Source organism: Cryptotermes secundus, unplaced genomic scaffold (assembly GCF_002891405.2).
Source record: "Cryptotermes secundus unplaced genomic scaffold, Csec_1.0 scaffold542, whole genome shotgun sequence".
Classification (NCBI taxonomy): domain Eukaryota; kingdom Metazoa; phylum Arthropoda; class Insecta; order Blattodea; family Kalotermitidae; genus Cryptotermes; species Cryptotermes secundus.
Window position 1 is genome coordinate 79717 of NW_019724590.1, and position 13177 is coordinate 92893.

The window sequence follows — 13177 nt, forward strand, 5'->3', positions numbered from 1 at the left end:
AGCTAATCGCAATCACCATCCAGTGATTCCTTTCTCACCTCTAGACGGAAACGGATCCAGTTTCCAAAATGTCGTGTCCTCTATTACCTATTACCACCATCCAGTGATTGAGATTACCTCTTCCTAAGGGGCCCAACTGAGTAGGTGTCTTCCTTTCTCACCTGAAGACGGAAACAGATCCAGTTTCCAAAACGTCATGTCCTCTAGTACCTAAAATTCCGGACGATGGAAAAAGTCCAGTAATTCTGTATGTCATCCACTATCGTCAGAACCCTTTAGAATCCATTTAAAATTTTACAAATTTACTCCAGAGCATCTTACAAACACCATTCTCAACTTACAGTATTGTCTAAACTATTTTTGTAAGATGTTATTTTTATATTTTTCAGTATACATATAAAATATGTATCATTCAGTATAAATAACTGCTAGCTATTTAACAGGGTCTGAAATACAGGACTTTTCTTGAGAGAGCTGCTGTCATTTCAAAACAACCAAATCTGGTCCTCAAGTAAAATATTTTCCCATTCCTGTCAATTTCTTCTTAGAGTAGTCAATTAATATAAAACCTGAGATTATGGTATTGCTTGTGGCTTATGCAGCAATGCTGTCTCACATTATGCAATGTCAAATGGTATGATAATTGGTGAAAAATGAACTGGAAAGGATGCGGAAGGAAGCAGTCATGGGTTAAATGAGAAATTATTCTGGAATTTGCCTGGAAGGACTAAGGAAAACTATAAAAAAAAATCTTTGGTCAGAATAGTCATTGTTCAAAACAGATTCAAATTATGAACCCCCTGAGTAAATGTCAGAAGTGCCATTGCTTAGGGAGACATTCTCAGTAAGGGACAATGAGGTACAGCATCTGAAATTTAGGACTAAAATCTAATTACCCAAGCTGATAGTTCTGTAAATGTAGTTCCAGTGGATAAAGAATTAAATCCCGCTGTACTTGAAGTGCCGAAGGAGAAACATTATGAAGTAATTCCGTCAGCTTTAAAATGTGATTTTTTGATGGTTCCTCAATAACAGCATAATAAGCTGGCTTCAGAACACTGAGTGCTGCTACTGGGTGTAGTGTTTCCATTATATAATTCTGTATCTGAAACAAGTAGAGAAAAACCAAGAAAATATATAGAGCACAAGTTCTGGGATGAATGTAAAATAGCTCCCTACCTAACTATATGGAGAAGCATCTTTCTTGAGAAATTAATAATCTCTCATCTAGTCAAGAAATTCTCTGACTTTCCTGAAACCTGAAAATTCAATGCCATGTTCACAAGATCTTCCCACTGGAGCCTCTCATGAGCTATCACTGAACTCATTTGCAACAGACCAGTAACAGCAGAGCAAGGGACTTTTCAAATTTACATCAATTTTCATATATTCCATACACAATGATTTTTTTTACATATACATACAAATGATAAACTGAGTACACACCCACACCATATGCATACTACTCATTCTTCTGAAAATACTTCCCTGTTACATCAGCAAAGCATATATCAGAATTCAAATAATATTGTCTCTACCAATAGCATAGTAATTACAGTACCCCATAGATTTGACTTAAATTTTAGCTCTTGTGTTAATGAGGAAATAGAGAGATTTAACAGAAGATTAATTAAAGTGGTAAATAATCTAAATAAAGTAAGCTTAGTTAAAGCTGACATGGGAAGAGGACACTATACTAGCCATGGACTTCATTATAATAAAAAAAGGTAAAATGGCAATGGCAGAGAAAATATCTTCTGTTATAGAAGGAAAAGTTGAATCACAGTTAAAAACTTAAGTTATCCCCCTGATGTGGGAACTGCTCTAACTGAGCAAGCAAAACCAACAGGATCAGAGCTTTTAACCAAAGCAGCCCCAAGGAATGGTTCACCCAACCAGGATGAAAAAGAGAGAAGGAACAGTGAAACTAATACATATAAGGAAAACCAAGGTGTATCGCCTAGCCAAGAAGTTCATCATTGTAATAGGAGGAAAAGGAGACCACTAGTAAGAAATAATGACTTTTTATGGGTATAGAATCTGAACCAAGCAAGTCACTATTAAATATACGTAAGCAAGCCAAAGACCACTTTGTTATTATTCACCAAAATATCAGAGGTCTTGCAAACTAAATTGATGAACTGAATTGTTCATTAGTGACAAACTTAAGCCCTCACATAATATGTCTCTCTGAACATTGTATGACGGACCTCAAATTATTGTATAGCAATATGTAGAACTACCTACTAGGAGCAAGTTATGCTCATAAATTTCATCACGCCGGAGGGGTTTGTATATATATTTGACAGTCTATCAAATTTGTTGTTATAGATCTGGCCCAGTTTTGTGACGAAGAAAATTTGGAAATATGTGTCCTTAAGATCATGATAGTGAAACAAAACTTACTAGTGATATGTGTATATAGATCACCTAGTGGAAATTTTAATTACTTTATAAACAAGCCTGAAAAAGTACTAAAATTCCTACACAGAATAAAAACCGAATTGAAAATATTAATGTAAATTTTATAAATGATGCAGTGCGTAAGACAAAGTTGCTGTTGCTGTTATAATCTTTTAACGTTTTTAACTCTGTGCAGTTACCAAAAAGAATAACTGAGAGCAGTAGCTCTCTAATAGATATTTTTATTGATAATACAAGGAGAAATTTGTATGATGTTGTCTTGAATGCCAGTGGTTTGTCAGATCACTATGCACAATGTCTTATACTGAAGAATATTAGCAGTCTGCTCATGCATGAGGTTCTTGGAAATACGATTAGAATTGTAAACAAAGATTCTATAGCATAATTTCAAGATAAAATAGGAAATGAAAGTTGGGAAAATATTGTCACGTGTTGGGTATATAACGAAACAAATAACTTCACGCCTTATTGGATATAGAGAATTTTATTCCACACTCGCTCATACAATCACAAAGTTTACAATCTCACAACTACTGCTATCTGCAGTATTACAAATCCTAGACTGCACACTCTTCCCTGGCCAACTTTTAACTAACTCTTGAATAGTCTTCGCTGTTCCTTATTTAGCCCCGTTACGGACAACACAGAAAACAGTTATGTAATAGGCACCACTGTTGTATGGCGCCGTGTTTGCTGATAGCCTAGCAACACTGTCGGGAGTTGTTTACTGCTGAGTAGCAATGGCAGCATCCCGTGTTATGTCACCGCTGGAGGGAGGCGGGGTGATGACTGGCCTATCACCTTGGCAATGGCAACGCTCCGAAGGTGCCACGTCACTGCTGACGGGGGAGGGGGTGTCATGCATAGCGCAAATGTGTCACAATATTTATCAATCAAGTGAAGTTAATGAAGCATATAATTCTTTTCTAAATAAGTATTTGCTTATTTATGAATCATGTTTTCTCCAGCAAAATGTAATTAAGAAAGAAAATGATAATGGATGGATAACAGTGGGAATACACACCTCCTGTAGACGTAAATTTCTGTATACTCTTAGTAAAAATAATGATAATCTACTGAAATCTTATTATAAAACCTATTGTAGGATACTAAGAAGAGTAATAAGAGAAGTGAATAGATTACGTTATAATTGACTAATTGTATCAGCTGGGGATAGGTTAAAAACAACATGACGCATTATTAATAGGGAAACGGGACGGAAGAATAAAAACAGCAAATATACTTTACCTAAATCATATCAACTCAATACTGTAAAAGTAAATACTGATGGAGCAGCCCATAGTTTCAATAAATATTTTTCATCAACAACAGAAAATCTCAATATAAAGAAAACTAACTCACATGCAGCAATGAATATTTGTATACTTATTGTCCAAATGGTTTCCTTGCTATGAACTTTAATTTCGTCACTGAAGATGAGATAATTAGTGTGATCAGTAAGCTCAAATCCAAAGGATATGATGGTATAACTAGCAAATTAATAAAACTGTGTAGACAACAAATAAGTAAACCCTTAGCTTATATAATTAATAACTCAATAACAATGGGCATATATCCTGAAAGACTCAAATATGCAGTGATTAATCCAATATATAAAAAAGGAGACAAAATTATTATACATAATTATAGACCAATATCAGTCATAACTGGGTTTGCTAAAGTATTTTAAATGGTAATTTACAGAAGACTCAATGATCATATTGTGGGGGAGGGACACAGCTCAGGGACCATCAACGATAATAGCCGAGCAACCGGCGACAACAACAGCCCAGCAACTGTCGATGGTGACAGCACAGACAGCAGCAAGGGCGACAGCCCAGTGAACGACAGTGACAGCACAGAGACCGGCGAAGGGAACAGCGTCAGTTACAGGAACGAAGGCAGCCACACAGTGACATGTAGCACGGGCGACCATGCATATTACACTCTGCATGAGCGAGAAGCACAGTGCTCAATGCTGAACAGTGCGGACGCTGTGGAGCTGGGCCTGAAGAGTGCAGCGGAAAACCAGGGGGGAGCAGAAAACTCAGTGTCTGAAGGAGACGAAAACGCACAGACACTGAGTTTACAGGCTCCTGAACTCAAAGAAATGGATCCGTCAGCAACAGAAGCATGGCCCTTGAACACAAGTGCAAAGCAGGAGCGAAGGGAACAACTTCATGAGAAATTCGAGCCTCTCAGAAGGCAAGACGCTCCATGTGAGAAGAACAAGATGAGGAAGACAATGAAAGAGACGAACAGAGGACAGAGGAGATTGGAGGAACTGACGAAACGTCTAAGAGCTGTGCCTCAGAACACCACACGAGACCCTGACAGCACAGCCACTTGTGACGGAGACAGCACAGCCACCGGCGAGTGCGACAGGGTAGCCGCCGGCAAGGGCGACAGCAGAGCCACTGACAAGTGCGACAGGCTAGCTGCCAGCAAGGGCGACAGCACAGCGACTTGCGACGGAGGCAGCACAGCCACCGGTGAGTGCGACAGGCTAGCTGCCGGCAAGGGCAACAGCACAGCGACTTGTGACAGAGACAGCACAGCGACTTGCGACAGAGGCAGCACAGCGACTTGCAATGGTGACAGCACAGCCACCGGCGAGGGTGAGAGCACAGCCTCTGGCGAGGGCGACAGCCCAGCGATCGGCAACGACAAAAGCCCAGCAACCTGCAACGGTGACAGCACAGCCAGCGGGGAGGGAGGGGCATCCTCCATAGCGCAACACGTCACACTGCTCCCTCCTTAAGGCTGTTCGTCCCGAATAGCCTAATGGTGCACCCCCGTTCCTTTTCTTCCAAGGATGTGCTTGGTTGTCTCCTGATGTTTCGGCTACTCCTTGCAGTGACTGTTCTCTGGCCGTTACAACCGCTCCCCTCTTAAGACCAGCTCATCTCGAGCAGTTTCCTGCTAGCTTGCCAGAAGATCCGGTTGTATCACATTCATTCGTCACACATTCACTCTTGCTCGGGAGGCCGGTACTGCTATGTTACCGGCTCCTCCTGTGTGCTATTCAATTTTTTTCGTTTTGGAGAGGGTCGACCCCTCCACAAGGTCCAATTCTTGATCATTACTTTCTTCAGAAATTTTCTTTGTCGACGTAACAATGTGGCCTGCACTTGCTGACGTCGTCGTTCCGCCTGGTCTTCCCGCCACTTGCTGGTACAAGACCGTGGCGCAACAGTGCCCACTGCTGTTTTCTCTACGCTGCCACGGGCAGCTCGCAATGGTTGAGACTCATCATGAGGATGCTTGCAGAGACAGTGTAGACAATTGTCGACGGCCAATTCCTTTTTCCGGCATCCGAAGTTTCCCTGGGTTGTTTCCTGCTTGAAGACATTTCTCCAACGTCGAGCCACTGCTGCGCGACGGGATACCTTCCTGCAGGTGGCAGCGAACTTCATCCGGGATACATAATCTCCTCGGGTCCAAGATTTCCTGAAGATATTCCTCCTGAGCCATACCACTGTTGCACAGCGGGACACCTTCCTGCAGGGGGCGGCCAACTTCATCCGGGGTCCACAGTTTTCCCGTGTCAAATTCTTCATATTCCGCTTCTTTCGGTCCCTACACCTTTTCTTCTTCGGTTCTCCGACCGGCATTACTTCGGCGTCTTTTACGGGTACCTCTCGGTGGTCGGTTGCCTCAGGTTTCAGGCCCACTGAGGCCGGCTCTTCTTCTTCTGGACATACCTCCATCTCTTGGCAGGTCATTGTCTCTTTGTGGTTGGCATTTACCCTTTTGTCTTTCATGGCGGCCATTTATTCTCACCATGCTTTCATATTGGCCTGTTTGTCATCCTTCAATCTGGCTAGGAGTTCCTTGTGGCTGATCTCCGCTTTTTCTTGGTTGGCGTCTAATTTTGCCAGGAAATCTTCTGTCTTTTTTTCTGTTTGCCTCCATTTCGTCCTTCTCGGCCTTCCTATCGGCCTTCATCTCTTCTTGATGGGTTTTCATGTTGGCATCCATTCTTGCCAGCATTTCCTCTTTGTCTTTCTTCCTATTTGCCTCCATTTCTTCCTTCTCGGCCTTCCTATCGCCATCTAATTTTGCCAGCATGATATTTGCTTTCTCTTGATTGAATTCTAATTTCGCCAGGAAATCCTCTTTGTCTGTCTTCCTATTTTCTTGCATGGCCTTCATCTCTTTCAGCATATTGTCTTTGTCTTTCTTCCTTGTGACCTCTGCCGTCGCCTGGTTGGTTCAAATTTCGTCTTGCATGGACTTCAAGAGCTCTAAGACATGCTCCATTTTTTAGTTTGTAGGGCAGCACTAGGCGCACAATAATTCATTCTACTCGTTGCGTGTTTACGTTCGTAACGCACTTCTGATGGTCACGTGTGTAAGTTCGTAACCACTTCTGACACCAAATTGTAACGTGTTGGGTGTATAACACGACAAATAACTTCACGCCATTATGGATATAGCGAATTTTATTTCACACTCGCTCTTATAACCACACGATTTACAATCTCACAATTACTGCCATTGGCAGTATCACAAATTATCGCATCAAATCTTCTAACCACGAGTTCAGATCTTCTTTCCATGACTGCTGCTATACTCCAACTGTCTTCGGCAGCTGCTACACTTTAACTGACTTCGTAGGCAGTGTAGTTCTCTAATAAACCCTCAGCCGGACAATGGGAAACGCCTCGCTTCCTTGTTGCCTAGTCGCCGTGTTTGCCGATAGCCTAGCAATGCTATTGGGAGTTGTTTACGGCTATGTAGCAACTGCGGCATCCTGTGTTACATCACCGCGGGGAGAGACAGGGTGTTGACTGGCTTTGCTTAGTGACCAGCGTGCTTGGACTCGGCTCACTTCGGCTCCACTCGGCACGTCATGGCTAGCAGGGAGGGAAGGGCGTCCTCCATAGTGCAACAAGTCACAATATTACAGCACACAAAATATTAGTCCCCCAGCAGTTTGGATTCCCAAAAGGACTGTCTACTGAAGATGCTATTTATAAATTAACTAATAAAACACTTACTGCTTGGAACAGAAAAGAATATGCAGTTCGCATATTCTGCAACATAGCCAAGGCATTCAACTGTGTTTATCATGAACTCCTGTTGATGAAACACCAATATTATGGAGTTGAGGACTCCTTCTTGCAATGGTTTAACATATACTTTCAATATAGGAAACAAAGGGTTGAACCAAAGTATACCAATAACAAATATTACTCCGACTGGGACCTAGTCCATTTTGGAGTGCCTCAGGGCTCGGTACTAGGACCTCTGCTATTTAATATTTACATCAACGATTTTCCCCTCGAAATAAGTAAAACTTCAGAAGTCATCATGTTTGCAGATGACCCAAGCATCCTTTGTACATCCAAAGATTTCAACAATCTAAAAATAAAACTGGATATTGTTTGTAGTCACATGAGTAGGTGGTTTCAGGCCAACCTTCTTGCATTAGATCTTGAAAAAAACTAAAATGATAAAATTTATGCCAACAGTAGCTACTGATTATCAGCTAAATACTTTGCTTCTTATTACAATGTTGAAAACAGCTGAATCGACAACTTTTTTAGGTTTGCAGCTTGATAATCATCTGACTTGCAAAGCACATATAGACCAGTTACTCCACAAGTTGAGCACAGTTGGATTTTTAATGCGAAAATTATCCGACGTACTAAGCACAAAAAACTTAAAATCTGTTTAGTATGCATATTATCCCTCTTTAGTGAAATATGGAATAACATACTGGGGTAATACTCCTGATTGTCTTAAGTTTTTCTTATGCAAAAGAAAACAATAAGAATAATGATGGGAGCGGGACCAACCCACACTTGTCGTGACCTGTTTAAGATGCTTGAAATATTGCCAATTCCCTGTGTATATTTGCTTTCACTTATGACATATGTTGTGAACAACTATGATAAGTTTTTGAAAAATAACTCTATATATATGATTGGCACTAGGAATAATGATCATCTTCATGTACCTGATTCTCGTTTATCATCTTATCAGAGAGGTGTATATTACTCAGATATCAAGCTATTTAATGTATTACCTAACAGTATCATAATTTTGAGAACAGACCAAAATCAAATTAGGAAGGCTTTACTAAGATATCTGCTGAATTTATAGAGCACACAGGAGTTACAAAAATAGATGGTAAATAAATAGTATGAGTAAATATATTTGTAAGTTACTCCCTTTGGTTGGATTTAATAGTGGCAGTACTGATTAATTTAACACTTCACAATTCTAGTCAGTTAAGACTGAGAATGGACTTAACATATATGTATTTTTCTAAATGGGAAAGTTGGACTGACAACTTGTGCTCTTTGCATGAGGCTCTATTTACCTTATACATATTTTAATAAGTTATATCTTAAATTTTATATGTTATATTTAATACTGTATATTTATATTTATGGCATGTGATCTTTTATGTAAGACTTTGTATGTGACAAATTTTATATCCAGCCCTACTGGATAACAACTGGATCTATGAAATGTAATTACAAATAAATAAATAAATAAATAAATAAATAAATAAATAAACTACAGGTACATGGTAGTGTAGTGGTTAAGGTACTATGCTACAAGCTGGAAGGTCGCGGGTTCAAGTCCCAATGAGGTCACTGGATTTTTTTCAGTTGACCTAATCCTTCTGGCCGCACTAGGCCCTGGGATTTACTCAGCCTCTAACAGAAATGAGTACCAGGAATGAATTAGAAATAATTTTCCTGGGGAGTGAAGCGCGGCCGGTGCGTAAGGCTGACAACCTTACCGCCATCTTTGAGCCAATTGTCAAGGTAATGTGGGACCCTTAACATCTCACAACCCTATGGGCCTTCACGGCCTGTTACAGGGATAGCTTTACTTTTACTTTACTCCTGCATAACATTTCCTGTAAACTTCCAATATCTCCAATTTGCTCTATTTCTACATCTTCACATATAAAAATGTTACAGAAATGTATAATTTGCAAAAGAAAGACACTGAGCAAGTCAGATTGAAATGAGAATGTCTAAAATAGGCATGTGTAGCCTACTGGGATATTTACATACCTACAGACTTCTTAGAAGTATGCTTAAAAACTAAACTGAAAAAACGTTATTGACGGGCTGCATAAGGTGGCATAAAGTAAACATAGTATTGTGAAAGTTGTGGTTCTCACAGCAGTGACTATGAAAACTATATGATTAACACCATGTAGTGTTATGCAATCACGGCTGTTAAACCTTTTATGTCACAGGAAACAATAAGAATGATTTATTTCTCATATTTTCATTTTGTTATGACTTATGGTACAATTTTTTGGGGTGATTCTCCCCATAGTGTTCATATTTTTAGGCTACAGGAAAGGGTAATTAGATTTATTACTAATTCTATAAGTAGACTCTTGCAGGGAATTCTTCAAGAAACTGAAAATTTTGCCCCTCCAATCACAGTACATATTTTCTCTCTTGTTATTTATGGTTAAAAACAAAGTACAATTTGAATCTAACTCTGAGATTCACAGCATTAATACAAGACACAATAATAATTTCCATTATCCAATATGTAATTTAACAGCATTTAAAAAAAGAACATACTATTTCAGAATCAAGGTTTTCAATAGTCTTCCTTCTAGCATAAAGAACTTAGCTCATGACATAAAACAATTTAGATTTGCTTTAAAAAGATTTCTACTTTTATTAACTTCTTGGTCTATTATACACTGGATGGGTAGTTGTATATTTTTTATTATTGTAGTCTTATTTGATATTTGTATGTTGCATGCTTTTACATATATATTTTATAACTGTTTAATGATGTGCTCATTGTGATTTGACTCAGATAACATGTGTAATTGTAATAAATTAAGTATAATTAATTTGTATTTATGTACTTCATGTGACTTTATTTTCATTGACTATTTCCATATCAGCTAGTCTTCCCAGCCATGTAAGGATCCATGGAATGTAAATGAATGAATGAATGAATGAGTGTGCACTGACATTACAAACACAAATTCTCCATTTCCAAGGCTGAACAGTCGGTCAGGAAAATACCTGCTTGCTTCCTACTTACCGTGATTATATAGTCTCTATTGGTCTCGACCGTCTCTATCGTCTTGATATTGACAGATACTGTCAGTGTGATTAAATAACCAACTTGAATATTGCTTCGCTTACTCTTCAACCCTGAACATAGTGGTTGTCGTGGTGGTCGTGGTTGTTGCTCCAAGTCGGTGAATTTCTACCGGACTACGAAGCGGTACATTTCAGGCAGTACTCTTCAGTGTAGCGCTGATTGAAAATGACAGTTTTTAATCTTGAATAATACTACAATATGTGTACACTTTGTCGGAAATATAAGACATGACAGAGTTTAAACGAAAAAGCGGCAACAGAATCCGTGATAGGTTAGTCGCATGTATGTGAGGTTATGTCTGTCACTGATTTTCATACTTAGTGGCAATACNCAGGTTAGTCGCATGTATCTTACTTCATGTGAGGTTATGTCTGTCACTGATTTTCATACTTAGTGGCAATACAGATAAAGACTTCTTACTGTTGATGCAACGGAATACAGCATACAGAACAATAAGACGTACCAACTCGATGGGTTGTCCGTAAGACTTTTATCAGATAATAATGAATGCGGTCCTTCACATAATCCTGTTACATTCCTCCACCAAAAAAAAAAAGGCTTTCTCTTGGCCTATAAGTTCGGCTTCAATTGCTCAGTCGGGAAGTTAGCTATCTGAAGGTCTTTTTTTTTTCCCCTCCTCCTGCCTAAGTTGAACAAAGGCGACTGTGTGGATTCAGGGATGCCCACAAAGTTCTCGTAGCATACCACACGTACAGACGCGTAAAACACGTCCCACACCTCCCTCAATTAGAAACTATTTACCCTATTCACTGTAGGCGAACCGGCCCGTTCACGTTGCCATAATGGTCACAGTATATTTGTAATGTAATGCCCATCGTAATTCACAATATTTTTTTTAGCGGATTGGTTAGTTGAAAGGTTACCTAATTTTAAGTCATCTGCAAACATTATTTAGCATAGAATTAAATGATACCATCGTTATAGTTTGCATATTCACAACCTCTACTTTCTCCCCACTATCGTAGGAAATGCTACCCATTTTATAAACCGCACGTGTATAATTAGGTAATGGTAAATGTAAATTTGTTCATGAAGGTAGGCCTAGGCCCACTGGGGCTGTAGTGCCAAGGGGAAAAAAAAGTGAATTTTCCCCTGTGCTTAAGTAATTAAGCACCGCGCCATGAAGACGTCTCCGGGAGTGGAAGTATAACTCCATCATTCTTGACCTCGGCACTAGATGGAGACGATTGATCAGCTTCACGCCCCGGTCGTATTGTCTCCGGGGAATGAGACTGCGGTACCCAATGTATATGTTGCTAGGTGGGCCACAGAGCCGGCCTGGGCTCTGTGGAGAAGAGAATAATCCCTGTCACTCCTGGAAATCGAACCCCGGCCGTCCAGCCCGTAGTCTGTCACTTTTCCGACTGAGCTACCCCGGCTCATACAAATGTATTATTATAGAAATGTACTGCTTGAAACAATTTCCCAAAGATACGGAAGTAACATTTATTCTTAGGGAGGCAGCCGGAGAATTTTCTTACAGATTTACATTTCAGCCGATTCTGTTGAAGAAATATACGCTTTTGTAATCTTTGTAATCTGGATAGAAGAATATTTGTTTGATACTTTCAAGTTAGAGTATAGATATTGGTGCATTTCATTCCCCTTTCAGTTTTCATTTTTTTCCAAATCCCTGGGAGGGGGAAGTTGTGGATGCCTGTTTGGTCCTCTCCTTCCCTTTGCTGGCTTTTGTGTTTGTTTAGTGGCGATACTGCAAAGTGTTTGTTTGTGGTAAAAACTTTTAAGTACCGTAATTTAAGGTAAAGATTTGTAATCTGAATAAAGTGAATGTTCGATAGCTGATTTACCTGATTTCTATATTCTGAAGCAGAGAATCGTGAAGGAATTCACAGTTCCAGAACCATTCCCACTGCCTCGCGATGCATGGCTTGAACGCTAGGATGATGATTTCCAGCATCTTCACACAGCTCGCACGTGGCCTGCCATGCTTAGGGCGGCCGCACACCAACTGCGTCAAGACAAGTATCAAGACATGAGACAAAAGACGCAGTCTTGCTTCCTTCATGATTCGTCAACATGAAGCTGACGTCAACATCATGAATCAGACCGGTGTGCGGCGGTTTTCATAATCTTATTCGTTTCAACTGTGCTCCTTTCTTTGCGTTATGTCGCAGACATCGTGTCTTGACTGTTACATGCCTTGACGCATGCCGGTGTGCGGCCTACCTAACTCGGCTCGACGTCTTCCTCAATTAGGCCGATGTGTTGAAAATTTAGTAGCCACAAAGCAGTTCATTGCTCCTTATTGACGTACTTCCATTAACAGAACTAAAATCTTGAGTATATACGTATCTTCTTTCTGATGCTTGAGGGTCTGTTAATGTTAACAGTAACAGTAGTGCAAGAACGTATTCAGTAAATTTTAATTGAAATGTTCTTGGTAACAATGTGCTATAACACAGGCACGAAATTTTAAAATAAATAATATCCTAAATTTTAAGAAGTTTGAAATTCCTTGTTTTCAATGGGCTGTTTACTCTATATGAACCATTGAACATGGTTTGAAAATTAGTGTTTTAAGGGTATATTATTATTATTATTATTATTATTATTATTATTATTATTATATTCAATTATCGGCACCTCACACAAATAAACCACA

General features: G+C 39.6%; 2 protein-coding genes across 4 annotated transcripts in view; one reads left to right on the forward strand and one right to left on the reverse strand.

The window, feature by feature from the left end:
• LOC111862351 (TELO2-interacting protein 1 homolog) overlaps nucleotides 1–11082 on the reverse strand; it is a 46811-nt gene extending 35729 nt beyond the window's left edge. For 2 of the 3 annotated variants that reach the window (XR_002842415.1, XM_023847662.2), the window contains exons 1-2: nucleotides 10471–10550; nucleotides 897–1105 (exon numbers count right to left, since the gene is read on the reverse strand). Coding sequence is in view for 2 of the 3 variants with exons in the window: in XM_023847662.2 (XP_023703430.1) it covers nucleotides 897–1090 (194 nt within the window). In the remaining variant the exon portion in view is untranslated. Of the gene's footprint in view, nucleotides 1–896; nucleotides 1106–10470; nucleotides 10551–10996 lie in introns of those variants that run through there. The other variant, XM_023847663.2, reaches the window with a different exon arrangement.
• LOC111862354 (dentin sialophosphoprotein-like) lies at nucleotides 4115–12454 on the forward strand. Its single transcript, XM_023847665.1, has 2 exons — nucleotides 4115–5114; nucleotides 12354–12454. The coding sequence occupies exons 1-2, from the start codon at nucleotides 4115–4117 to the stop codon at nucleotides 12452–12454; spliced, it is 1101 nt and encodes a 366-aa protein (XP_023703433.1).
• Nucleotides 12455–13177: the final 723 nt, after the last annotated feature.